At 41.3% G+C, this 27,647-nt stretch overlaps 2 protein-coding genes across 3 annotated transcripts in view; one reads left to right on the forward strand and one right to left on the reverse strand.

The window, feature by feature from the left end:
• Positions 1 to 840: 840 nt before the first annotated feature.
• gabrd (gamma-aminobutyric acid type A receptor subunit delta) lies at positions 841 to 22,477 on the reverse strand. The gene is made up of 9 exons (XM_076741993.1): positions 21,963 to 22,477; positions 9,812 to 9,927; positions 7,476 to 7,543; positions 6,185 to 6,405; positions 4,656 to 4,738; positions 4,297 to 4,434; positions 3,659 to 3,814; positions 2,447 to 2,658; positions 841 to 1,897 (listed from the first exon to the last, which is right to left on the reverse strand). The coding sequence occupies exons 1-9, from the start codon at positions 22,028 to 22,030 to the stop codon at positions 1,574 to 1,576; spliced, it is 1,386 nt and encodes a 461-aa protein (XP_076598108.1). The 5' UTR covers positions 22,031 to 22,477; the 3' UTR covers positions 841 to 1,573.
• Positions 22,478 to 25,191: 2,714 nt separating this feature from the next.
• cfap74 (cilia and flagella associated protein 74) overlaps positions 25,192 to 27,647 on the forward strand; it is a 52,616-nt gene continuing 50,160 nt past the window's right edge. For both annotated transcript variants that reach the window (XM_076741229.1, XM_076741230.1), the window contains exons 1-5: positions 25,192 to 25,311; positions 25,798 to 25,903; positions 26,065 to 26,146; positions 26,473 to 26,631; positions 27,504 to 27,602. In XM_076741229.1, the coding sequence (XP_076597344.1) occupies positions 25,810 to 25,903; positions 26,065 to 26,146; positions 26,473 to 26,631; positions 27,504 to 27,602 (434 nt within the window). In that variant the 5' untranslated portion in view covers positions 25,192 to 25,311; positions 25,798 to 25,809. The remainder of the gene's footprint in view (positions 25,312 to 25,797; positions 25,904 to 26,064; positions 26,147 to 26,472; positions 26,632 to 27,503; positions 27,603 to 27,647) is intronic.

Below are 27,647 nucleotides of genomic sequence, written 5' to 3' on the forward strand. Positions count from 1 at the left end.
TGACAAGCTCTCTGGACACCTTAGCAGGTCTCAGTGATATTTATTGTCAATATCAATAGTCCACAGGGAATGAATCCTCATGTTTTTGATGACCCCTGACTTTTTCTCGAGAAACACCATCAAGGAAAAATTTCTCATTGTACACAGAAGGTATCACACCCAAATGGACAGATTGCCATGAAATGTACTTTCGTGGTCCACAGAGGAAGAATTGCCTATATTTTGATGAGGTCTCCTCTGGTGCCCCCTCAGGGTAACATTTAGTCTTTATTGATAAGCTTTTTAAAATGGCAAAACACCCATTTTTCGACAGATGTAGCTTCAGGTGTTAGAACTTATTGAAGACAAAGTGTACTTTATCTTCTGATTAACTTTCTAACAATTTTTGTTAAACCTTAAACATCAAATTAAATTGTGGGGATACAAGACACCTAGGAATGCAGTGATTATCACACAGGCAATACTGTGATGTTGAATATAATAAGATTGCTGTTCTTTGATTGGGAAGCTGCAGTGCTTTCTCATCCCTAACTCTCCTGAAATCAATTTCCAAGCTCAGACAAAGGACAGACAAGAGTCTGAAATTATTAATAGAGCACATTTCTTGACCTGGACATACAAGTCAATTATTCATTATCCCTCAAATTAGAGCCTTTTTTGAGCCTCCTTGTTGAAAAGCATTCACTGCAGAGCCTATTCTTGTTTTTAGGAGACCACGCATTGATAAATTTACATCTGCCAGAAGGGATTTCACCATGTTTTTTACTTTTAATCTCATCCAACAACCGCTTTGATTTTAGTTCCATGACCATTTGAAGCCAGAAGAGAGACACACACAGGTAGCAGAAGAAGTCCTTTAATGGTGAGGAAACAGGCAGAATTGGCAGAAGGAGATAAGACACTCCAGATGGTGTCCTAAACAAAAAAAAAGAAAGAACTGAAAAAAAAAAATGGGTGGAGGACCAAAAGAGAGAGAGAAAGAGGAAGTGGCGATGGTGGGGGAAGAGGGTGAGTGAGTTATCAGCCATGCAGAATAGTAGTACACCCCATCTTGTTATCGTCTTGTTTGGGCGGCGCTTTTGCTTTTCGAGATAACAGGCGCGTCACTCCAGATTGTGGCTTTGAGTTAGTTAATCTAACTATGCTTAATTGTGTTTGCAAGATGTGAGCTTGTGGTCGGGTATGCAAGCAGGATGGTTTGTTGTATTGTCCTGTGTTGAGTTCATATAACAGGATTCAACATGGTGAAAACGTGTTCAGTGTGTATGTGAACCTTCAGCAGGCAACACTGTCCCTTGCCTTTATACAATACATTTCTGTATTTGTATTTAAATATATGAAGTCCCGTTAACACTTTTTAAGTCATAACTACTTCCATTAATTACCATATATCCATATTGACAGGCCATAACACTTCATTTCTTTTTTTCTTTTTTCTTTTTTTTTCCCCAAGGCCTGCAGTAAACTGTATTTCAGCTGCACCAGTCTGCCAGCACTGAAGTGGCACAGCTCCAGCAGTTTCTTATATACAGTCCTGGATGGCAGCCATTCACACAGACCTGCTGCCTCCTTCTCACATGGTGTAGGCCACCCAGTAGATCACGTTCACCACAGCGAAAGTGAAAGGAAACACAGCCCTGGCGTAGATGTCGATGGTGTCGGCATCAATGGGCTTGCAGACGCACTTGGAACAGCACTTCTTCTCCTCCTTGGTCTCCTCCGTCTGCCTGGACCTTCTCCTCCTCGGCTCGGCCTCCTCACTGCCGACGTCCCCCGGGATTTCGCTGCTGGAGTGCTGGGCCCGTCCATGGCGGTTGGAAATCATCACACTCTGGTTCATGCCAGTGACCGACAGGGAAAACAGAACCATGGCTTGTTTGCCGTTCTTCACAATGGACTGTAGGGAGACAAGGAGAGACGCATGTAAGCACTTCATGAAGTTTTACCTGGTAGACTGCAGCTTTGAAATTCTCAACATGTTATTGCAGTCATTGTAGTTTTATTCACATCAGCAATGCATACTGGCTCTCCACATATTTTCAATCACTGCACTGTAAGATTCAGTTTCACTTATTCACAACCTTGCCCTAATCTTTCTTCTGTTTTCAGCATATGAACCGTTTTTGCTTGCATTTTTTATCATTTCACAAAAAATGCCATCAATTCAACATATCCTATTCTGAAGGTATACCTCAGATGTAGCAAAGGAAACAGGCAGCATGATGAGAATCACTATTACTCCCTGATGGGAAATCTTGTAGTTTTTATGCTCTATAGAGATTCATTGTCTTGCTGAAGGTCAGTGGGATGGATGCTTGTCAACATCAGGCTTTGAAGCCTGGCCCTGGTCTATGTTTGAAAGACGTGCTCATTACTCACAACTACCCCCTGTCGCTCTGCATTGTTATCTGCTGATGGAGGTACATAATGGGAATGATGTCCTCACCTCAGAGCTAAGCTTGTTGGCCTTCACCTTGGCCTTCTCTTTGAGTCGGTAGTCAGCGTTGTAGTGAGCGAAGGCGTATTCAATGAGCGCCGCAAACACAAACACATAACAGATCCAGAAGTAGACGTCTAACGCCTTGATGGCTGACGCTCGAGGCAGGGAGGAGCGGGCGCTTACCATCAGTGTGGTCATGGTGAGAACAGTCGTGATCCCTGAGGGAAGAACACAGGTGCAAAGCATAGATGAGGGTTCTGTGGGGTTTTGGGAATATCATTCTGTGGGTCTATCTCAACCACGCTGGATGGATTGCAAGAATTAGCACCACCTGCAGGTCAAATTTGTAACGTTTCTTGAGAAATATTTCAACATGTATTCAACAGACATTCATGGTTCCCAGAGGATGAATGTATGTTAGCACAGTGGTGTGGGCTCAAAGCACCACTGTGCCTTCGTACAGCCTCACAGAGTCACAAGCATGGCTGTACACTCTTTGGACTGATGGCACTGTGAACCAGCAGCATGTTTTCTTTGGCAACCCAGTAGTAATTCAACATTCATTAGACATTTTCTGCAAAACGTTATTCTTGACAGGATAATGAAGACTGAAACTCCCAGCTGATCATAATGATGATCATCATTATCACTATCTATCACTAACACAGATTAAGAGTAAACTACATTATATTCACAATACTGGAAGGGGACAGCACCTTCCGGCTGATGCTAGCAGAATCGATGACGCTTTGCTCCAGAGTAATAAATCTCAATAACATCTGGCCAGATGTTAAGGTCAAAGTCCGCCCACCCTTTAAATAACAGTCTCTAATGGGCATATTGCCATGAAATTTACTGTGGATATCATGCTCCTCAGAGGATGGACCTTTTCTATTTTGGACATTTAATGAGCTTTCCTCTCACAACCCCTTCGGGACAAAATGTCAGCTTTGTACACAATCTCTCTCATATCTAACTGCTGGATTGCCATGGAAACCATTGACTTGGTCTTGCCTCCTGGTGGTGCTACCATCAGGATGAACTACTTAACTCTAAGAAGAGCAAAACTGTCAGTATGGTTCAGTTTGATTAATTTCATTCACAACAACTCAGCACTTTAAACTTGTAATGTATGCTTTAATCCCTCTATAGATGAATGAACACCAACTTTGATTTAAGTTCCCCCTTTAACATTTCATTTTGAAAACTAATACCAACCTAAGGATACACGAGCAGGGACTGCTGATTGGCTGATCCAAAATGACACCCAGGACATGGCCACCAGTAATATTGACGGCATGTATGACTGGATGATGTAGACTCCTCGATTGCGTCTCAGCTGGAAGCGAAGACTGAGCCTGGGAAATCGTCCCGCTGGGAAGCAGAAAACAGACACCGTGTTTGATTGTTTTGCTGAATAAACTAATTATGCATTGTGAAAATATTCATTTCTATCTTCACAGATACTGATATCAAAAACTGTCTGTCTGCTCACTCGTGCCCCTGGTGGCAAAGCTTCAAGAGGAAAGACATAAAGTTGTACTGCAGGCTACATTTTCCCAGCAGCAATTCCTATCATCTCCTAAACCTCCTGCCTGGCTCAGCAGCAAGCCTGACTTGATCCATTCCTTCTGTGCATAGAATATAACCACAGAAGCACCTGAAGTTAAAAAAAACCCTTGCTTCAAAAAGAATCTGCAGAGTTTTCCAACACAAGAGGCAAGCCAAGTCTAAAAACTCTGAATAGTACATGATGTATAAAACACTGACAGAACATGCAAGGGGCTTTCAAACTGACTGTGCTGGCACTAACCTTGACAGGTGAAGAAAAACAGCAAAACAAGGTGGATGCTCACCTGATTTGAAGTTCATCATCTCAGTGACAAACCGATAGTCTGTGATGGTGAACTGGGAGAGCTCCAGTTTGTCCAGGCCGTGGATGTGCCGCTGGCTCTCCGACCAGTGATACACAATGTCCTCTGAGGAGTAACCATCTAGTATGAAAAAAGACATTTTATCAGCATTATCCAGCACACAGAGATGCATTAAGGTGCTCAGCATGCTGCATTCTCATCCTGCTACTGAAGAATGGAGGAAGTTTGGAGCATAGTGACCTCAGATGCCACTTTGCTTTGGTATGAACACATTGAGAGAAATCAAGACAGCCGAATTATATGTGGAGGAAGAAAAAAGCATAATGTGAATCTCAACTTACAGCTTTCCAAGTCCAGCATACACTCCTGTTCATCCATAGGATACTTGGTCAGGTCCATATCACATGCCACCGTTGAAGTGATTCTAGGAAGAAAACAGAAGGTTACGCTATTTTTCATCTGCGGAACAAGTGGCAGGGGAAAAAAACAACAGATTAGCACGAATTGAAATTCATTTCTACAGTACAGCAAGACATAACAGTTATGTTATATACAAGAAAGAAAGAAAGAAAGAATACTGAATGAACTGAGGAAACACTTTAAAAAATGATCCTGAAAAAACTTTTTTCATCTGGTCTTGAGTTATAAACTCTCACTTGCCTCTCGGGGCTTCCACAGATATGAGTATTGTGTTTACAGCTTATTCTTGCTTCCACCAAGTTGCCAGAAAGAATTCGTGCAATTCATGCAGGTCAGTGGTTTTGTGGTCTTTATATCTTTCACTTGCTTCTATAGGAACTTTTTTTTCCTCACTTGCTTCTGTACATAGCAGCATTTTAGCAAATAGTTACTTATTCACACACCCAGCAGACACAGAGCAACATAAGCATTCAGCTGGAGTCATGTTTCTGTCTGCCTGATGAAGTCCAACACTCATTCTGCCTTTATCTCTGGTTTGGTTTCCACCAAATCCTGAGAAAGTTTTCTGGCACTTTAAGCACTAAATGCTCCACTTCATTCTTTACCTAGTCACTAACCTCATCTGTCTGTCTTTTGGTGCTGGGCAGGTATTGTACAGTGGGTTCATCACAGCTTCCTTGCTGAAAGCAGCTGTCTAGTGTGGGATGCTAATGCTAATGAGAGTAGCGACACTTAAAACAACATATGGGATTGGGGTTGGATGGAAAGTGTACAACATCCTGTCTCCTCCCAAATGTCTGCTCTCTTTTAACCACAACTACAATCTCTCTCTAACCTTAATTAGTTCAGATGCCAACACTTTATCAAACCTTAACAATATCAGGTCAGGAAACCATCATATTAATCTTTTTTGTCATTTGTAGCAGTTTGGGAGGCGCTGACAAACAATGTCATCCTGCCAATGGCAGCAGCACATGGGTTGTTTAGACAGGCGGTGGCAAAGGACCTCGTTTGTCTTTTAGGTTGCAGGGTTTTCTTATCATGGCAGTAGAACGGCGTTGATTGAAATGTTATTGATTCCGCTGACTGTAATGGCCAATTCAGAAAGAGAAACAGCCATGAACGAGCACATCAGAGCATATCAGAGATTTTTCCAGTGTAGGCCATTACCACAGAGAACACAGTGTCTTAGATCATGGTATGGATCATGAGGGATTTTCATTCCCAAAGACAACAAATAAAAGATGTCTGTGCTCTAAAATGTCTGAGGTTTCTGAAGGCATGGGTGTAAACAAATCATGACAAACCCGAATCTAGCAGCAACTTGCTCTTATAAAAGAAAAAGGTCAAAATCAGAGCACCCAGATACAAACTGTTGAGGTAATGTGTCTCACTGCTTGTCTGACTGTCTGACTCCGACGAGCGAAGACGATAATCTGTTTGCTCATACCGGCTGCTGTAAAGAATGACTCCGTTGGGCTGCAGGCGGATCAACTTGTTCTCCACCGTGACATCGTGGAACCAAGCAGATTTGGCGTTGACGATGAAAGTGTCGGGCAGCCACAGCTTGTCCACGAATCGACTGTCCAACCCCAGCGTCTTGTTTGTGTGATTGTAGGACAGGCGGTCATCGTGCCAGCTCTGCCGCAGGAACACGGTCATGGTGTATTCCTGCCAGGACCAACACATAGACACAAACATGAAGGCTGAGTCACGGCATGGAGAAACAACCTTTACTCAGATAAAATGAACAACCACAAAGTGAGGTTTCCTTTTCTGAAACCCACTTTGTAACAGGAATATTTTTAAATCAATGCAAAACCAATCAAATGTTTGTTTGTTAACCAAAATGTGCAAAATTTTAACAAGTTGAACAGAATTTTTATCTAATTCTGAACTTTTTTTTTTGTACTTTCTATACTTTGATACTTTTTCACATCTTAAATCATTCTGTAAATCAACGAGGTGTAAAAGAAAACAGTTACAGTACTTCTGTTACCATTCCACATGTTGTGTTGCATCAAAGGGTAAAACCACCCTGAAATGTGCCAGCTATGATTTAAAGATAAGATCATCTAAAAGTAAACAGATATTCCTTTGTAAATGCTATCAGAAATAACCCTAAAGCAGTTCCAGTCCATAGTATTTAAACATTAACATGGAAATATGTTTCTTAACAGTTGTAAATACTGATTCTGGTCTCATTGTTGTGTATCACATCTATTGATTTCCTGGGGCAGCTGTGGCTCTGGAGGTGGAGCAGTCATCCACTTATTAGAGATCAGTGGTTCGATCCCTGGCCTTGACAGCCTACATGTCGAAGTATCCTTGGGCAAGATACTGAATCCCAAATTGCCCCCAGTGGGCAATTAGCTGCTGTGTGAATGTGTGAATATAAATACAGTCCGTTTACTATTCCTATCTATGACCAAGCCTTTATTTGAATGCTTACTTGTAGGCACTGAAGCGAAGCAAACATTTATTTGTTTGGAAAAGAATCAGGGCCACATACATAATATGACTCTGCCCACTAGATTTGGTTTCAATGTACAAAATCCATGAAAGTATCAAATTATCTAACAACTCAGCCAGTGTGTCACACATGTTCACACTGAGTACTTTCAAACCCTCAAGTGGGATAAATCAGGATTATGCAAATAGCAAATCTTTGATCTTTGCGCAATAGTGAAGTCGAGGGATGATAGAGAATCTCAGTGCAGGAGGAAGAAGAAACTGTTTACCATGTTGGCTTCGGAGATGTGGTCAATGCTGGCCACTTCGATAGCCATGGCAACGTTCACTGGTGGACCTGTGGGGGGAGAAGTGAGAAAAGAAAGCAAACCTGCCCCCTCCCCAATCCAGACACACACACACACACACACACACATACACCTTCTCTGTTCGTTCAGAATCCATCAGTCCCTCCCCTCCTCACTCCATCACCCATCTGTTTCCCTCCCACCCACCATCCACCCACGTCTCAAACACTCCTACAGTGCATAGAGATTAAGCATTATCCAGTTTAACCATGCTAAGTGGCACATCACACTGTGGGCATTCATAAACAGCACTGGGCTTTCACAGACTCGCGCAGAGTGAGCTTCTGCCAACATTGACACACACACGTACACACTGTAGCATTTTCACTCAACAGTTTGCCATATGATTAGCATGGAGTGTGTCTCTGTCATCGGATGCTAGAGGGCAGAAACTACAGGGGAGCTCACTGATGCAGAACAGAAAGGCTATTTATACTGAACATTAAGGAATCATACATTACCATTCCCCACCATTCAACACCTTCCCCTCACAGTTTCCAACAAATCATATTCTATTGGCCATAATCTCGATGTATGGTGTGAGGTGATTTACAATGTACGCCAAGGTCGACAGGGGAGAGTTTAGAGGGTGTCACCTGATGCAATAACAGGCGTGTTTTACATAGTGTCCTCCAGTGGAAGTGCACAGATTAATAACACATTTGATCCACTATTTACCAATGTATCTTCATTAATAATGAAATGGAAAGGCTTGCACTGCATAGTCTTGCCATAACAACACTGTAATGTTAATGTGGCATTAATTCAGTCTCATAAAACTGCAAATAAATAGCATGGACATTACACAAATACAATAAGATTCACAGACGTGTTAAGTGCCTTACAAATGCAATAAAGCTGCATTTGTAAATAACGTCCACAAACATGTTTTGCACTCGAGAAATCATGCTAGCACTTACTGACGATCGAAAGTTGTTTTCTTTTGTCTACTTGAACTGTTTTTTGTTTTTTTTTAACTCACAGTCCATTAAGCTCTCTCAGCCACCGAAGATGTCTAACAAAAAAAATTTAAAAAACTCTTCACTGTAACACTGAACACAGTCTTGTTTGTTTGTTTTGGGGGCCATGCAATCAGCAGCAGAGTAAGTCACTTTGGATAAAAGCATCTGCAAAATGAATGCAATGACGTAAATGAATGTAATGTAAAAATGTTTTGCAGAATGCAGCAGAATTCAGAAATCCTTTTCTTACAAATGGTTTTGTTCACAAATGTGGTTTTCCATTTGCACAAATCAGATTGTGTGAATTTTTGGTTTTTTAAAACAACACAATTAGTAAACAAAAAAAGATCCATAAATTTGTAAATGCATGTCCCCCAACAAAAATATTAAGAAATATTGCCTGTACTTTCCAAACCTAAATAAATGGCTTTAAACTATTTTTCTGCATTGGTGCATCGCCTCACTTAATCGATAATATTCTATATGATGAGTGACAGGTCATACTTATTATTATTAAAGTTAGCTCATTTTCAAGATGCAAAACACATTTATGAATCCTCTTTTTTATTTGTGTATTTTTTTGACCCTTAATGACACAAACATACTAAAAGCTCATGGGATGTGAGTTGAATGAAGGGAATTACTCCAAACAAGACATTTGATTCCTCAATGGTCATTATAATGTCACATCAATAGGAATGCAGTCCACCGCATGATGCCGTGTTACGACGGTCAGTGTAGGCGTGTAGCGCATAGGGCGGTGTGTGTGTGTGTGTGTGTGTGTGTGTGTGTGTGTGTGTGTGTGTTTGGTGACAGCGGTGCTCCTGCTCCACATTTTCACCTTTGCTCAGCTGAGTTAAGCTGTGAGATTGAGAAATCTATCACTGTGGTCATTGGATGTTTCACATCTTGCAGCCATTCTTAGCAAAGTCTCCTGAGCGGTGCTCATTGTTTGCACCACTCATCTCCCTCTTGTCCTTGAAGGGCATCGTCCTCAATAATCCTCTCAGCAAAGCTGCTCTTCACCTGAATGTTTTTGTTGTGTCCATAAAAAATGATTCTCCTTACTGACGAGTCAAAGCAGGGATTTACATAAGGTAAATACAGCTTTGTTCTGCTGTCATACAAGAAGAAAAAAAAACAATAAACAAAGACATCTCTCAGGATAATGGAATTGGTAAATGAAATGCAAATGTCCACGTTGCTGTAACTTTGGGTGGGTGATGCTAAGGATGGCTGTAAATGTGAGGGGGTGAAATGCAACCCAACGCCACGAGCAGTAGATCTCATACTCACCTCCTATCCCAGGGCGAAAATTTCTGGCATAGCCCTTCATTAAATCATCCAGATTAGGTAACCAGGATATTTCAATGTCTGTACCTACATAGTCCCCAATGTCACTCAGCATGGCCCTAAAGGAGACAAACATCAAACACAGCAGTCTTCAGTGGTCGTCCAGCCAAACCACGTGTCCACAGGAAAGTCTGGCAGAGCCTCACAAACAATCAGGAACATAAATAGATAAAAACAAACCTCTAAAAGTGAGACGACATTAGCTGTTGGTCTGTAGTAAAACTGGTCAACTGCCTACAACTGAGGAAAAAGCATTTAAAGCCTCGGTAATAAAAAAGGTTTCTCAAACCTTGTTTGTGCCTGTATGACCTTGTCTTTAGGTGCAAGAAAATGTCATGAACCCAAAGTCATAAAGCTGTCTTTTAAAGCTGCTTTATTGTTTGTTTGTTTCACCACTTGAGGGCAGCAGCAGCAGCTGCAAACACGTGAATGATGAAGTTGTTATGGCAAACATGTTCACAACTAGTTGCCCTTTCACACATCCAGCAGACCCAGAGCAACATTAGCCTTTATTTGACATTGTGTGTTTATGTTAACCCCTGTTAGATGTAGTCCAATATGAACTCCCTTTTTCTCCTGAGAAAAATATCTGGCATTGTAGCTCCACTCTACCGCCCAGCTAGTCACTAACTGATAGAGGATTTATCCACTTTTTCACTGAGAGCAGCTGCTGGAAAAGAGGCTGATGAAGCAGTGAGACTCAACCAGAAATCAAAAGAAAGAGGCTAAAATGCTGCAAGTTTTCAGTTCAGTTCGTCACTACAAGCAACCCCTTTTACATTACGCATAATCATTTCAACTGTTGTTAATATGAAATTTTAGAGTGCTGCAGCTTTAAGTTTGATTACAGCACAATGGCAATATGGCATATTCTGCTTTTTAGGCAAGGATCTCCAGCTCAGTAAATAAAAAAATATTGCACACTGTTTCTATTTGTAGGCGTGTAGACGTCCTCAAGACATGTGGCACAACTACATGTTTATTATCTGGTTATTATTGTATTTCTGTTTATTGTATGGTATCATTCTGGGGAAAAAAACTGGAGGATCATTGCTATCATCAAACAAATGACATAACAAAGTATATCTATAAGTCATGGTAAGTTCAATGAACTTGTTGTCAAATGAAGAATTTGCTTAGCAATGATTATGTGTTATTAGCAGCATGTCATGAAAGCAACATGTCATTCGTTGGGAATTTTTGATTCTGAAGATACTCAATGTTGGCACAAAATACCAACCGTCAGCTGCATCCTATCAAATATCTGTACTTGTATTTGCATGTGAAGGCCACATTGGTTAAAGCCTGGTTGGCGTATTCTTCGTCAGTCATGTCATGTCTCCACAGTGTGCATTAGTCCACAGGGAGGCTGACAGCGCGTCCATATCTATCAGTGTAGCTTCAGACGTCACACAGCTCAGGCTGATCATCATGCTGTGCCTCAGTCCACGAGCCTCCACGCCTTTTCATCACAGTGAAAATAGGTTCTCATTAGACTACATATTACCTTTTATTAAGTTAATCAGAACAGGTTAGCACCTTATCATGCTGCTGCCTCTAGTTTGGGTCCTTGACATCTCAATTCGAGCAGTCCTCATGCTGCTTCCGCTTCATGCAACCTCTCAGGAGGACAATAAGAGTGAAATTGAAACTATTTGCTACTATAAAAGGACTCCTAGAGCCCTCGGGAGCAGCTAGAGGGCCCAGAGCCATACCGACAGCCACTGCCTGGGTGTAGGACTGAATAAGAGCAGCACAGCTCACACACCACCAGGTGGCAGTTTTGCATTCTAAAACAGCCAGCCTGTAAACAGATACCATGTAGATACACAGGTAGCACGCAGATACCACATAGATACAGTGTGGACCTTTATGTATTTGAGTTAAGTCAGTTACTCCCTATAACGAAAGACAAGGCTTCAATAATATGCTGTTATTCAGGACAGGCAGAGCTTCGTGGATACTTTCAGATGCACTCTCTGGCACAGAATCAAACTTCTAATGCAATACTGTCATCCACAGCTGAAAGAGCTGACTGACGTGCAGTAAATAAATTGGATAAAATTAAAGGTTTGACTGACATTCAAAGCCATAAAGGCTGGTGGCAGCATTGACAGGGAAATGGACCGTGTGGAGGCTTGATCGAAGGCGTCATTATTGACCAACAATGCACAGCCACTCCGTGACCTTTGAAGTACGGCTGACATTTGAAGAAAAGTCGACTTCCTAGAGAGCAAAGCACTACACCCACAGCTGCGTGGAAAACCGATCTCCACAGCAAAACAATAAGTCACAAAAAAAAAATCTACTTTCTATTCAAATAGTAAAAAAAAAAAAAAAAAAAAAAAAAAAGAGAAGTTTTTGTACATGTATTTCTGCCATGTCATTAACATTCCTTGGTGAATCCATTTTGTAGTGGCAGATGTATTTTTAGTCTGGCAATCACTGTCATGTCTGAAATAAATGGGAGCACTGAGTGAATTAATTAATCACTATGTGACTACTGGATTTCTCCACTAATTGGCAGTTTCTAAATCTGGAAATAAAGAGCTTTTCCTTCAAGAAATCTGTTAACACACCAAGGTCAAACAGCGCGAGGGGACGACGTGTGTCTGCTGGGGACAAATCCTGCTGTCGTAGTCTGTAACGTGTGTGTGTGTGTGTGTGTGTGTGTGTGTGTGTGTGGTGAGCAGATTAATGGGTTCACTGTGTTTCATAGTGTTCTTCATCCATAATATTACAATCCCTGACTTTTTCCTGTTTGACTTTACAGTTAAAAGGCCTGTATTCAATGCAGCTTCCCACGAGCGTCACAAATTATTCTAGCGCAATCCGTATTTATAGTTAGTGATTACATAAATGTAATTTTTACTCCTTTTATATCACAGTCGTGCCACATCTTTTTTTCAAGGATGTCTCGTTAATGAATTCTCCGCAGAGGCGATCTTCTGTTCGGCTGTTAGTGGCTGCTGCTGCTCACACACAGCTGCTCTCCTGTTTATTCTAAACACATCAGAAGCGTGTCACTTCCTGTGCACCACGAGATTTTTTTTATCCAACAGACCTCCTGGTTGCTGACAATGTGAAAGCTTTAATTCACTGTCTAAATATTGTATCCCTGATTTTTTTTTGCTACAAGCTGGCAAAATGTACAGGAAGACTCTGTTGATTTCTTCATTTCCAGACCTGAATTACCATTTTTATGACCAGAGAAACAGAAACGCAGCTCACATGTGGCTCTCCAGGGGAAAAAAATAAAAAGTCAGATTATAGTATGCTGTTAGAAGACAGATACGGGGTTGAACATTTGCTCTCTATGGAGATTCACTTAAGATTTGCACCCCTCTAATTTCTCCCCCCTCCATCCATGACAAACAGAGAGAGTGTGTGTATTTCCAGACTCAGCTCATCTTCCTTCTGTATTTCTCTCGCTGCACGCCTCTCTCGAGGACTGGATCTGCACCCGTCTGTTTATGAGCTAACATTAAACAGATGGGGAGAGGAAAGACAAAGAGCACCAGCGTCTCTCAAATTTATGGCGTCTTTTTGTGAGCATAATGTGCCGCACACACTAACAGGCCTAATTAGTTTTATATACTGACACTGCTAGTTACCTGAGCACGAGTAGAGTGCCAGTCCCCCGATCCTCACTGTGTGGCTCGCTGTTTAATTTGTTTTATTGGCATTAATGTGCGATGAGCAGCATTTTGCAATTATAATAAAACATAAATACATTGTACATATCAATGGGCAGCTGCTCAGTAACTCACAGCTATAAATACTAGACAGACATTCAGCAAACAGATCCTTTTATTGACTACATTAGGACTCTGCTAATGTTTGACACTTAAATAAGGTGTCCCAGAAGTGACATTCTTCACTTAATCTTTATTTGAGGTTCAGTCATCACCAAAATGACTACTGAACACGCCTCCCTTTACACCCAGCCGCTTGACAAAATGAATTGGAAATCAATTTTCATTTTGCTGTCATATTTATCTTTTACTAGTTCTTTTATTTTTTAATCTCCTCCTTCTTGATGTCCTCGATCGTTGTACATAGCCACCTCCTCACCAGGGAGCCACCAGGTCTGATGCAACTGCCTCCTTGCTGGAGCGCCTGTGTCTGCCATGAAACCCTCTGCAGCTAATTCAGAGTGCTGCTGCCCACCTGTTTTCCCACACCTCTCCTCCTCCTCTTCCACTGGCTCCCTGTTGCTGCCCACATCCTGTTGAAAAACTCTGGTGCTGGCCAATAAGGCAGAGAGAGGAAGTCCTCCTCCCTCCCTCCAAGCCACGGTCAAAGCCGTCCCACTCAAAGGACCCTGTGGTGGCTCACCTTGGTAAAGGCTCCACGTGTCGTGTAATGAGCTGCCCACTGAAGTCAGGACAGCAGACTCACTGCCCGTCCTCCACCGCAGGCTACATCTCAACAACCCTTTCCATCACTTAATTACGCCTCGTGTCAAAACAGAAAAAACTGCACTGAAGCACCAAACATGCTTTGAATTATTTGTTCAGAAGGAATAAACTCCAGATTTAATGATATCTAGTTCTGACTGCTATGCAGTTTGAATCCACTTTCTGTAAGTTGCTTTGGACAAAAGCGTCTGCCAAATGAATATAATGTGATGTAATGCAGCACACATTTAATCATTTATTTATTTCCCATCCTTCTCATCATCATATATGCAACAGGGACAGTGGGGAATGTTGTGAGAAGGCAGAGGGAAATAGGAAATGGATGAATGATTAAAGGTGTTCTATAGGAAAAAAGGAAAAGGAACAACACACACAAATACTGAAAAAGTTACGTCCTGTCAAGTCAGTCTTGATTTTCTCAGTCTTAAACCGAGACGATGACTGTTCTCCGTAGCTGAATCATAACTATTAAACCACTGATCATGCTTTTGTTCCAGATTCATTCAGTTTGAAACATTTTCCAATGATGACATCAGGGTGGTCTTGTCTTTGGTTTGGAGACTACAAAATGATAACAGAAAAGCTGTGTTAGTTAAACTAGAGGTGTTGACTTAGACAGACATTTACCAGGTACAGAGGTTCTAACAAGAGGATGCTATTGGTTGAATTATGGGAAATATTCAACCCATACTACAGACTTGAAGTCAGGATATCTTGGGCATATTTTATTATAAGTAGTGTATTAGTGGTGTGTATCTTTGCTCGTTTTGATCTTTTTGCTCTCGTACTGAAGGAAGTTTCAGCTGAAATGTACATCTAAACACAATTTTGTGGTGCAGCAAATTAACTGAGATAAATTGGAATAAGCAATTTATCGTGTTTTCATTGCAGAGTCTCTTCCAAAACTCAATATGCTTTTGGTCAAAATCAAACCAAACACTAATCAAATACTGTCCCATCTTTCCAAACTTCAATCAGCCATCTATCCTGAGCCAAATCAACATGTTCATTCTAAATATTTTAAAGGTTCTTCGCTGTTTTACAAATCTGACCCTCTCCTTTCTACTTCGGAGATAATTTGGTTTAAGCTCTTTAATGAGGACTTTGTAGACTCACACAGGAATGACTGGCTGGTTTGAGCTGCTCTAAATGTTTGCCGTTAATTTATTTCTCTTCAATTTGGGAGCCAGTGACTTTAGCACAATGAGCAAATGTCACATATTCTAACTTTGTGTCATTGTCTTGTCTCTTGATGTTGTCTATTCCTGCAGGGGGGCCAGAGATCAGCTACAGAACAGCAACCCTGGAGCTCAAGGGCACTTCAGGAGTTTTTTGGACGGTCTTTCTAAACACGAGCCTCTATCACATCCTGCTAAATACAATGACATCTATGGTAGAATCTGCCGGATAAACATAATGTGCAGGGCAGAAGTGCTTGTGGAGAACAGTCGAGCTGATTTCTCCTTATCTGAGTGGAAAATACCGCAGGGCTCATGTTCAGGTCAGTGAGTGTCCTCTGCTTCTCCAAATTTTAATAAGGTGACATGTGTCCTTGAGTAGCTTTCATCACTGTATGTACTGCATGAATGTCATGTTGCTCCCTTTTGTCCTCTGCTGTTATTCTGTACAGTATTATGTGTGACTTTGGTCTAATTCAGTACCATAGAACATAACAGGTCCTCTGTGTGTGTGTGTGTGTGTGTGTGTGTGTGTGTGTGTGTGTGTGTGTGTGTGTGTGTGTGTGTGCTGATGATTTGTTAATTTTTAACAGGAGGATGGCCCATACTCTAATCCACTTAATCCTAACCTAAACCGATAGTAAAAACTGTAACTGCATTTGAAAACATTTTGTTCCAAAGGTTTCTTGGTCTGAGGCTGTTTTCAGCAGCACAGACACTACTGAATAGAATTATTCAACGCAGTCTCACGCCAAAGCATGTAATAGACTCGCCAATCTACTAGAGGACAGCGTGTCAGTGTAACTGTTTGCTTCTCATAAGTGTGAAAAGTACACTTGTGTTCGTGGGTGCAGTACCAGCAGGGGGTGATAATGACAACGAGCAAAGAACACATGTTCTTTAACAGGCAACAAAAGTCTCTAAAGGGGTGAAGGTCAGCAAAACCATCATCTTTCCCTTAATCGAACCAAGTAGTTGTTGTGCCTAAACCTAACCAATCTGTGACTGCCACATGAAATGTTTCTCGGCGAGCTTTATTTTGAAAGTGTAACCAGATGTTGCATGTTTATTATTGTAAAGTTGACCGCACAATGACGCAGTGTTGTTTCCACGTGCAGGTGACATGAAACATGACACGCACTGTGTGGACCGGCGTAGACCGCCAGGCGTATTACATGCTTTGACGTGACCCCGGGTTGAAAAATTCTAGGAATATTACAGGAATACTACAGGTAGCAGTGTGCCTCTATGATACACTCGCTTTTCCATGATTACATGTTGCTGCTTGTCACTTTGATCGTGAAGGTGACCCTAGCCTGCAGAGTATATACGCTACAATATAGTACATAGTTCAGTATTTAAGTATGTAGTTTAGAGAAGGCTGTAGATCCAAGATGAGACTGACAGAAGAGCAGGACGGAGAGAAAGAGGTGAAATTAAAAATCTGTCTGCTGCTTCAGCACCACGGACAGCTCTATGCATTTATCAGCACACAGCACAGTCGGGCTGCTGATGCTTCAGAGCCATGGGCAGGGTCATAGGTTCTAACTTGCACAAACCTCAGTCAGATAAGGATCAATGAGTCAGTTCAAACTAGAACAACATATTCGACTAAATAAACTCTCTGCCCTGAACTCTCTCTGCTAACAGGGGATGGAGAGGAGGGTGACAGGTTAACACGGAGGAGGCATTTTTGTTGTTTTCCTAACAAGCAGGATAGCATCCCTACAAATTAGTCACATTTTTAATACAATAACACACCACAATCCTACTGTTTGCACTATTGTGTTATTCATGATTAACATTTGCTAATATCCACTCTATTTGTTTAAATGTCCTGTGCAATATTACATATTTTTTACTGTGAAATAGTACAAAAACTGTATTTTATTATCCATATCCTACTATGTGCAATTCAAAAGGTTTCCATTGTGAAACAGAGCCATCCTTGTAAAGGCAACTTTATCATTATGCACTTTTATACACAATATAAATATGCATATTTAATTCTATTTGGCACTCATTTTTATTCTATTTGTTCTATTTCTACATCTTTGTTCCACTATTATTGCTGTCTATAATATACTAATTCCCCCGTAATGGGATCAGTAAAGTTATATCTTTTCTTATCTTATCTTAAATATTGCCATCAGAATATCAAATATTTATCAGTAGAAGTTTTCAATTTCAAAATGAATGCTCCCCATAGTTGCTGAGACTCAGAATGTGAATGTGCATATTCAACAGATTAGACAGCAGAATTATTGGAATAAACCTTTGGCTGTTTACATGTGGTGTGTCACCTTAAACTGAGTAGGAGGCTTTTAGTGAAAGCACTGAAGTGTCCCTGCACCATCTCAGCCTGCTGCCAGAGTACAGTACAGTCAGGCTTTAGAGCCAGTTCATGCAGCCACAGGAACATGATCAAATCACTGTGTTATTGGGAAATGTGCTCTCTGGACAGTAGGAGGGATTTATCCGCTGACTCAGCCTCTTACACAGATTAGTTAGGAGCACTGTGTCACTTCAGAGCAGGTTTAAGGACAAGTGTGACAGACCAGAAAGATCATGAAATGCTGGGATTAAAACCTGCTGCATCACATCTCATGTGTGCACATAAAACAAAATGTCAACAGACTACTCAGCTTTTCTCCTCATATCATAGGATGAATTAGTATGTACTGTTAGACGTAATAGATTTCTATTTTGCATTTTATTTTATTAGGTAATATCATAATATCACCAAAAATAACTAATTTGATTTTGAAACAGGACTCCTCTGCATATTCACAAACAAATTTCCAGTCAATTACATTACAACAAACTACTGCGTGGGGTCCTTACGGGTTCAGACCGTCGCCCCATTTGCCCTATTGGTAATCCATCTTTGATGAATGAGGTTTTGATTGGGGGTCTATTGTTAAGCATCGTGGGAGCTGTAGTTATATAAACCTGAAATACGCAGTTTGTTCTGTTTTTTTTAATTATTTCAATGCATTTATTTTTTACAATTTGAGTATTCAAGTTGTTTTCGATATCATTATCGTCATTATTTTTAGTTGAATCTGATTTAATTCTTTAGTTTCATGTTGTCACATTTAGCTTCAGACACAACTTTGGAGATACTGCTAGTTGCCTGTGATCATGAATGTATAACACTGTGTCTCCACCTCGTCTCAGCTGATGGTAACACTATCCACGACAATGAGCCTCTGTTAAGAGGGGTCAAATCCTGATGGTGCCCATCATCAACAAAGCTGGGACATCGGCACGGTGAAATGACGTTTAACTTGGTCATGCAGGACATGGGAGTCTATGCTGCTTTGAGTCAATGTGATGTCCCTGCTCTTACCTTCATCGACCTGATAGCAGCCTCAGTGTGGCATGACGCAGTCAGAGCTGTACACTGCAGATATATGTCAGACTCAACACCTCATGCAGCTGCTTCACGATAAAAGCTTCCCACTGGAAAACCATGTAGTCAACACTTAAAGATACCAAACCACTAGAAATATTGGTCTGCAAAAGAATTGGTTATTTTTTTTGTGTTTTGCGGTCAGCAAATAAGTTACAATTATTCCCTTATATTACTATAAGGGAGGAATGGTAATAGAGGATGGAGCCATGAATGAGCTGGTTAGACAAATAGATTTTTACTTGCTCATTTTCTTTATAAAAACCTTATCTGCCAGCCTGATCTAAATCCATCAACTGGCTTTTATCACAGCAGAGTAGTAGTTAATATCATTTATGACGACAACACCTAAAAACGGGGCAATCATTAATGTCATTAGTGACACCTCTGCTCTCCTGTTAAAGCAAGTCAATTTGTCTGCAGTGACAAAGATCTACAGCACTGACATTAGAAGGTAAGGCTGATGTTATTCTGTATCTTGTACCCTAAAAGGTTCTGACTATGGAGCAAAATCACAACCCCACAATACAATCCACTGCATGTTATAGATTTGAAAAAATGGGTCTGTGTCGTTTCCAAAATCTCTATTTACTCCAGGATACAGTAAATTACTGAGTTTCTAAAATAAAGGCAGAAGCAAATGAGTAAAGGAGATACAGCGTAAAACAAACAAATCATTGGCTATTAAAAGAGGTTAAATCTAAGACAGCTGGGTACTGTAGCTTTTAGCAAACGTGACTCACGCAGGAGTAAATAGTGTATATGTTGGGGACTATATTCAGCAGTGGACTGATACACATTTGGTGTCCTGCCAAGTGTGTGCAGCATTAGATTTGTGTATATAGGAATAGTTTTTGGACAACAGTGAAGGCGTAGGAATAAGATATACTGTATCAGCATTTGGTTGCACACGTAACACTTGTTAGAAGCATCGTCGTGGGTTTTGGTCTTTGTTGACAATAAGATAAATGCAGAATATGACCAGCCTTGTTGTTTAATATCTACTGTATGCTTTCATCATTTTATCATCCTGCAAAATACCTTTGCTCTTAATGACTGAGGTTAAAACAACCAATGAGATTATTTGCTTTTGGGAACCAAGCCTGATTCAGTGTGTGTACAATGTGTCGTACACTCTATAGTCTTAACACTCATTATTCTGTCCTCTGCTAGGCTACAGTATTTTATAACCCAGTCCTTGCTGTCTCTGTTGTACATATTACACTATCAATTAGAGGCACTGTGTTTGGTGAAGTGAAGGGTAAGTGACACTTCAGCTGGAAAGAAAAGCTGTGAAACTGTCGCCACACCAAAGGTGGCGAGGCATAACTTAGCTAAGCAACTTTCGTGAAATAGATAAACGAGGAGCTAAAAAGAGAAGCGGAGTAATTCTGTTCAGAGGAGGGAGTGAGGAAAGAAGCAGTCTGCAACTTTCTACCACCGAAGGCAAAACAGCAATGTGTGCATTCGTGATTGTGTGTGTGTGTGTGTGTGTGTGTGAGAGAGAGAGAGAGAGAGAGGGAGGGGGGGAGAAAGCTGACACATAATGAGGTGCAAGAAAAAGCCTACACTCTGCATTGTACTGAGAACAAAATAATAATAACACTGACTAGAGGCAGGAAAATCCAATTACAATAGTTATTACTCCCTCTGCTGGTGAACAGCCAAGAGGGACAATAGAAGCGATTTGCCCAAATTTCACCCAAAGCTTAAGCAACTTCACCCTTTGCCCTTTTCAGTGGAGGCACATGCCAGCATATGAGCTTTGGGGGAATGTGGGGCTCTGTAGTCGATCTTGGTTATCCAAAGAATTGGACGGTTGTGAAAGCTTATGCACACGAGCATGAGGGCATTTTGACTGCACAGAGATGAAGCAACTGTAGACCTCTGCTGAAAATATAAATATATAATGTGTGAGCACTAAAACTCACCATCTGGTCCACCCACCTGACAAAAGCATATGATTTTGTATTCAAGAAATCTGTGTAAGATTTAGAATCCTGACAAAACTAAACATAAACTGACAGAGGTCATGGTCGGACGTGGAAAAACCACTTTAAACAGTGTTAGCTTCCACAAGGTTTTTTTGGCTCAAGACGATCAGTTTTCTCATTTCATGCAAATTTTACCTCACTTTAGGTAAACAGTTGAATATATTCAGCTATTTTTTCAAGACTGTCTTAAGCAGAATATGCACTGAACAGGAGGTGTTGTGAGCCGAATTCGGTGGCATATTTGCGATGACAGCTGTCCATCTGTGAATTCTCTCTTTTCTCAAACTCTCCAAACTGGACATCTGGTTCTAAGTTGCTGGTTGTGTAGGAGAAGGGCTGCTCATTATAAATTTACTCTAGGTCTGTTAGCCCTGCAAAGAGGCCTGTTGTAACCCATGTGCTTCATGGCACCATCTGATATTTGACCCCGATCCAACAGGCCTGGAGGTGGGTGACATTATCTGCTACACAGAAACGCACCCACTCATCCCACCTCGCACTCATCTCCATAAAAATAAAGCAAACCAAAGATCACCTCTTCCTATGCATATGCATTATGCAGATAGTGTCATCAGGTCCATGTGCCGGAGGTAAAGCAGAGGAGAAAGCAGACTTCGGCTTGTGGGTGTGGAGAAGTATTTTTATGTTAGTATGTAAAGGGCAAAGCCACATTTATTCCATTTACTTAGCTTTAAGCGTGCTGCGCGTTAATATTAATAAGGTAAAGTCATGGGAGGCGAGGAGGACCCAACTAACAGGCGATATTTTGGCTTTAATTAAGGTTTATTTTAAAGTATAATTGATATTTTGTGATATTGCTTGTTGATTGCCTCGTGATTTACCGTTTATGGAGAGGCATGGTTTTTATAATGCTGTCCTCGTGATGTAATCCTCATGTTCAATGTTGTTGTTTTTTTTTCCTTCTTCTTTTCTTATCTGATCTGACTTTAAGTTTATGGTTCATCCAACTTTTTATTCACCTACTGTTTTTTTTTCTCTCTCTCTCTTCTTTTTGCGGCGCTCGGCACTAACGACCGACCTGGTAATAAGACACCTGCCACAAGTACAAAGCAAGGCTGATCTCACCTGGTGAAAATATCCCCTCCAACGAAGAGCAGAGCAAGACACGACAGCAGGAAAGTTGGGACCTCCATTCCTCAAGCTTCTTGATAAATAATTGATGAAGGGGGAAAAAGAAAAGTTTCCCGGAATGGAAAGCGACGACAAAACCACGGAGTTTTATTTTCGTGCGCTCTTGTCGTGATCCGGCACTGCCGAGAACAAAGTAAAGTGCGCTGCTGATGCTGCTGAAGATGCTGAAGATGATGGTGAGGATGACCCCATGATCAGTCCCCCAATCCCTCCGCGTCCGGGAGCGCACAAGGAGAGAGCGCACCGAGGAGAAGCGAAACTCCTCGTCCGACCGCAAGAAAGAGCCGATCCACCGCTGCGCCGCCGCCGCCGCCGCCGCCTGTCCTCCAGCAACAGAGAGAGAGGGAGTGATGGAGAGAGAGAGAGAGAGAGAGAGAGAGAGAGAGAGAGAGAGAGAGAGAGACTAATCTGTCGATGCCTCCGTTGCTTGGCCTCTAAACGTCAGATTCAATCTGGCCATGGGAGGCGGGGGGGGGGGGGGCGGCGGCAGGAAGGCATGTCGCGAACATACAGGACTTCAGTATATTATGTAATGTTTGACACATTTGAATCGTATCCATTTGATAATTACTGTCTCAAATAAAGTTATATCTCATAGTGGAAAAAGGACAAACAACGTGAGGTCAGCGTAGTGAGGGGCCACTGGGGCCCACGGTGGGTAAGGACACCCCATTAAAAAAGAGTTGGCTGATTCAGTGTGTTTTTTCAGTCAGATATTTTCACCACACCAATAAATATACTCACGTTATTGTAGCCTAAGTATTCTTTGATAGGGACAATAGTTGGCGAGTTCTCATAAAATTAAACGATTCCTAATAGGACTCTGGTTCAGCTGATTGCCTCGGGTTGACTGTGGGAATAATGTGAGATAATGGGGATGTACTCTGATCAGAGATTTCACTGTTAGCTTAACTACTCCACCCCAGACTGTTATATAATTTAATATATAATTCTTTTCTAATGCACATGTTTCTCATATCAGGGTCCTATTACTGTAGCTCAGTAGTTATAACACTTTTCATGTCAGAGACCAAAGACCGTAATTGAAAGGGATTCAGGCCTGACAGTAACACAGTGAAGATTAAATAAAAATATCAAAGCCAAGTACAATAAGACCACTGCTGATACAAAAAATCTGTCAAGAAGGTGGTCCCTTCATTGCATCTCTCTCCCCTCCTTTGCCTCTCTCTCTACTTTTAACCATCAAATGAAGGCATAAAAAACAATCCCATTAAGCAAAGCAGTACTGTGACTGCTGTCATCACTGAGCACCACACAGAGAAACCATATACCAGTGGAATATAAACCATATTGAACACCAAAGACACAAAAATTCTTGCATTAAAAACATTTATACTATAATTAGACTAGTAGATAATACACTTTTAGTAGCACAGGAAAGCTGCATGCAGAGTAAATCAGTTGTGGGGAGTGAGGGGAGAGACATATTTTAAAAAGAATCATCAAACTTGGTGTAGTGATCAAAACTGTAGACAAAACAAATAATATAGTGATATTTAAGGTATTTAGGGGGGTTTATGTGAAATAGAAAACACAACTAAGTATGGAGTAGGCCTTGAGGTAATCATGTGCAAATATCTAAATACCCATTGGATTTATGCATCATTTTACACTTGATAGTACTTCCCCTTGTTCTTGGGCTCTGATTACCTCTGTTGAATGTCTGATGTTGCTTTGCAAACCCACATTTGAAAGTGTTGATCATCAGATGATTATCTGTATTCATTTTACTATTATATTTCCGTCCTGGTTGTTCACATTATTTTGTCTACCCACTGTAAAACCACATTCAGGTTTGAATAGGCTTGCCAGAGACAAGGAGCTACAGGAATTACTATGATATTAAAGAGATATTATATGGGTCCTAGGGGTAGAATCTCGGGCATTTTATTCTCCTCTCAGTTTAATTAAACAATCGAATACAGGATTTATAAGTTATAACAAGAAATTCATCCTCCATTCTGCCAGAATTTGCAGGCTTTTATTCCCCCCTCATTAAACCTAACCTCTTTTATATGCTGTAAAGAGAGTAGTTCAGCACGTAGTTGGAGCAGTGCACCTGCCCTGGTTTCTGCTGCCTCACCCTGGGGAGCAGCGTCAGGCCTGGAGTCAGTGTGGATTCAAACCACTGGCACTCCCTCCCACTGGACCTTCCACATGGATTTGCACTGCAAATTCTTTTGATTTGAAGATAGCCGGCCACAGTGCACACTGCCGTGCACTGCACAGGATTCCTGTCTCTGTGTCTGTAAAAACATGAAATATTTCTTATTCCTTTTATACCTCTCACCCTCAGGTATCCCTTTTCTCCATCTCTCCCTGTTTTCCTCCTGTTGATCCAGTCTTTATGTCAACCGAAGTCTTTGTTTCCCTCCCAGTTATTTATCTCTCCGGCAAAAACCTGCCCTATATCCTACACTGCACCCATTCATGTACTCATCCCGGCTACTTATTTATTCAGCATCCCATGGTGATACAGAACACTCCTGTATCACAACATTTCAATCATTTTTACAGTAGGACACTTCAGCATTGCAATGAATTGAAAGAAAGCTTTATTATGTCAAGTAGAAGAGAGCTTTTCCAGTAAAAGCCCATTGTGCCAGTGCAATAGGCCTACTGATCAACTACAAATTAAGCTAATGTCTTTTCCCACGGTACAAATCAGATAGGGCCATATGGTGGCCTATCTCGCACGCTAGACAAAAGATTTTGCATTAACTCAGAGATTTATCGTTCTTTCTGACACAGCTGAGATACTTTCTGCAGAGTGTGCCTTGACAGATTTCAATCCAAAGAAATAAAGCAGTGTTGGTGAAGGAAATGAAGACTGACAACGTTTAGAAAATCACAAAAGATCACTGTTATTGTGTAAGAGAAAAAAAGTGTTGCCTCATTAATTCAGTATTAGAGAATGCTTTTAATGGATTTCCAGTCATTTCGGCAGACGTTATGAAGCAGAACGACAAAAAATACGACGTCTTTACGGTCAGCATTGATCTTTTTGAATAAAACTTTATTGGGTACCATAACGAGAGATACAGTTCTTCTGTGTACAGAACGCCAGGGGTTCCAGTATCACTAGTTTACCAGGTCTCGCGTGCAAGTTCAGTTGATAGGCGTCTCGTGGTGCTCAAGGCCTCGCCCCTTGCGTCCCGTCTCCTTGGAAACGCAAACAAACATGGCGGAGTAACTTCAGTTGTGAGAAGAAGTACTATAGAGAAGATATCCAGCCAAGGGGAGGAAAACCTAACGAAGCGAGGTAACGGCTTAGTGTGTGTTAAATTAAGTTTCCAACTTTAAATGTGACGCAGCTAAATTCAGCATTAATTGTGCATTACTTGCTTAGCTTTCCAGCTTCCCAACCTAGCCCCTGTCGAGGAAACGACACACCAAATTGCATTCAGGAATGTTGTTACTGAATATTGCCTTACATATTGGCAATGACAAACACCTCAAAATATGCCTTAACATCCTCTGTTATTCAATAAACGCCACTCCTTGAATTGGAATACATATAATCCACCAAACAACATTTCTAAAATTAAATTTCGCCTTTTTAAAAGGAAACCAGCGGCCATCCCCGCAACTGTGGCAATGAACTAGCCAGCACTGAAATTATGTTAACGAATTAGCGGTATGTCTGCCAACTGAAAGAAGTGGCTTCCAGCGTTTCAGTGAGCAACGCCACGTTTAACTGTCTATTAACTTATAGGTTTGCCTGCTAATATGCTTCCGTGTTGTTCAGAGATAAGGTGAAATGGATGTTGAAGACAGGGAAAGTCCATTCGATGTGGCGTCCGACAGGTGTGGACAGCTGGGTGTCCACCTCTCCACTGATGAGGACAGTGAGGGTGAGTGTTCCTGTGCTGTTTGCAAAATGCATCCTGTTGTCTCTACTTGTTGTCTCTAAGACACATTCTTCTCTTTGATACCCATTATACATATACACACAACTGTGTATTTTACCTTGGTTTTTAAGAGACTGGAATATCCCCACTTATATATATTTCAGAAGATGGTCCAGGCCAGGAGACCTTTAAAGATGACGAGCCAGCCCTTCCTCCTGATTTGGAGTGGTTAGAGGAGTTGTATGAGTGGGTGTTTCTTGCTTTTCTGTGAATCATATCATATTTAGACAATGAAGTATAAATGCTTACGTATTAATCCTCAATCCTGTTATCTCCCTCTCTCTCAGTATTTAGAACATGAAGTCGCTGTGACTCAATGTGATTCTCAGTATATTTTAATAGAAAATAATAAAGCTCAATTTGACTTAATTTTATTTTCTACATTGTAAAACCTCAGTACAAATACCCCCCGGCATAGTGTTGGTATTATTCTATGTATGCACATCATGAATAGTCATATTTAGCATTAAACATGTGAGCATTCCTAAATGTCATTTTGCATCTGCCCCAAGAGAGGATGATGGTGATGGTGTTGGTGACCTTGCGGTTGCAGCTGACAATGGTAAGAAGAGGAGTTGTGCCGCGACAGCACGGATGTTCAAGCTGAGACGAAACCTGGACCAGCTGGACTGCTTCCACCAACAGAAGGAGCGTGACGTACTGAAAGCCAGGTCTGGATCTGGCAACCAACAAACCTCTAGAGCCGCAGTAGCTCCTTAAAGATAGTGATCGCCGTGCCTTTCTAGACTCTACTGAAACCTGCACATGCTGCATACCAAAAAACGTGTCTTTTTTGTCACAGGTTGCTTACACGGTTAAAAACAAATGTGTCCCACAGTCTCTTCAGTTACAGCGTTATTCCACTTTCCCGTGTCTTCCGCCTCTTGCCCTCTTCACACTGGGCCAATCATTTCTGTACCAATTGATTCAGCAATTTGCAGAAAATCATTTCAGACGAAGAGAGAACATTTCCCATAATGTCCTCTCTCCTCACTTTTCTTCCCTCTTTTTTATTTGTCTGCACTGCAAGCCATTAGGCACCCGATGAACTGTGACACAGCCTCTAGCAAAAATGGCTTCCATTTTCCTTTGGCACATAACATCAAAGGTCAGAGTGGAGCTGTACTGCGACTCTGATCAAACATGAGTTTAATGGAACCCAAGTGCACCTGGCTTTTAACCAATTTGTAGCTTTTACTGTACCATGTGCCATGATTGTCTTTTTACGGCAGTCTTTTCCCGCAGTCACAGATTGCTGTGTTGCACACCATTAGACTGCAAAAAGAACATTGGGCAATTAAAGCTGTTGAGGTGTGTGTGTCCACTCTCGGCTTTTCAATATCCTCAATAGATTGCCTTGTTAGCTAACATAATTACCTTGCTTTTGTTGCAATGGCCACAAGGAAATCTATTAGCATGATGCTCTGAGCATATTGCAGTTTAACAGCCTTGAACATGTTCCCTCTGACTGGCTTTGATCCGGGATGTTTCTCTGTGTCGACTCTTGAACTTGTCTATGCTATCTCGTATTTTTGTCTTCCAGAGAAGAGCTTAATCTCTGTCGTCAGAACATTGATAGTTTGGTGGAGCAGAGGGATAACCTGGAGAAAGAGATAGAGCGACAGAAGGCAGCAGACAACACGTGAGTTCAGAAGTAGCAAACTGGTGACTGGTGTTTTTTTTTTTT

This window comes from Chaetodon auriga, chromosome 10 (assembly GCF_051107435.1).
Source record: "Chaetodon auriga isolate fChaAug3 chromosome 10, fChaAug3.hap1, whole genome shotgun sequence".
NCBI classification, from domain to species: Eukaryota; Metazoa; Chordata; class Actinopteri; order Chaetodontiformes; family Chaetodontidae; genus Chaetodon; species Chaetodon auriga.

Coding starts and splice junctions, on each gene's coding strand:
- gabrd (XM_076741993.1), bottom strand. CDS start 22,030: ATGGAGGTCCCAACTTTCCTGCTGTCGTGTCTTGCTCTGCTCTTCGTT. Junction 4,435..4,655: donor TATGCTGGACTTGGAAAGCT/GTAAGTTGAGAT, acceptor TTTTCATACTAG/ATGGTTACTCCTCAGAGGAC. Junction 3,815..4,296: donor GATGATGAACTTCAAATCAG/GTGAGCATCCAC, acceptor TCTGCTTCCCAG/CGGGACGATTTCCCAGGCTC.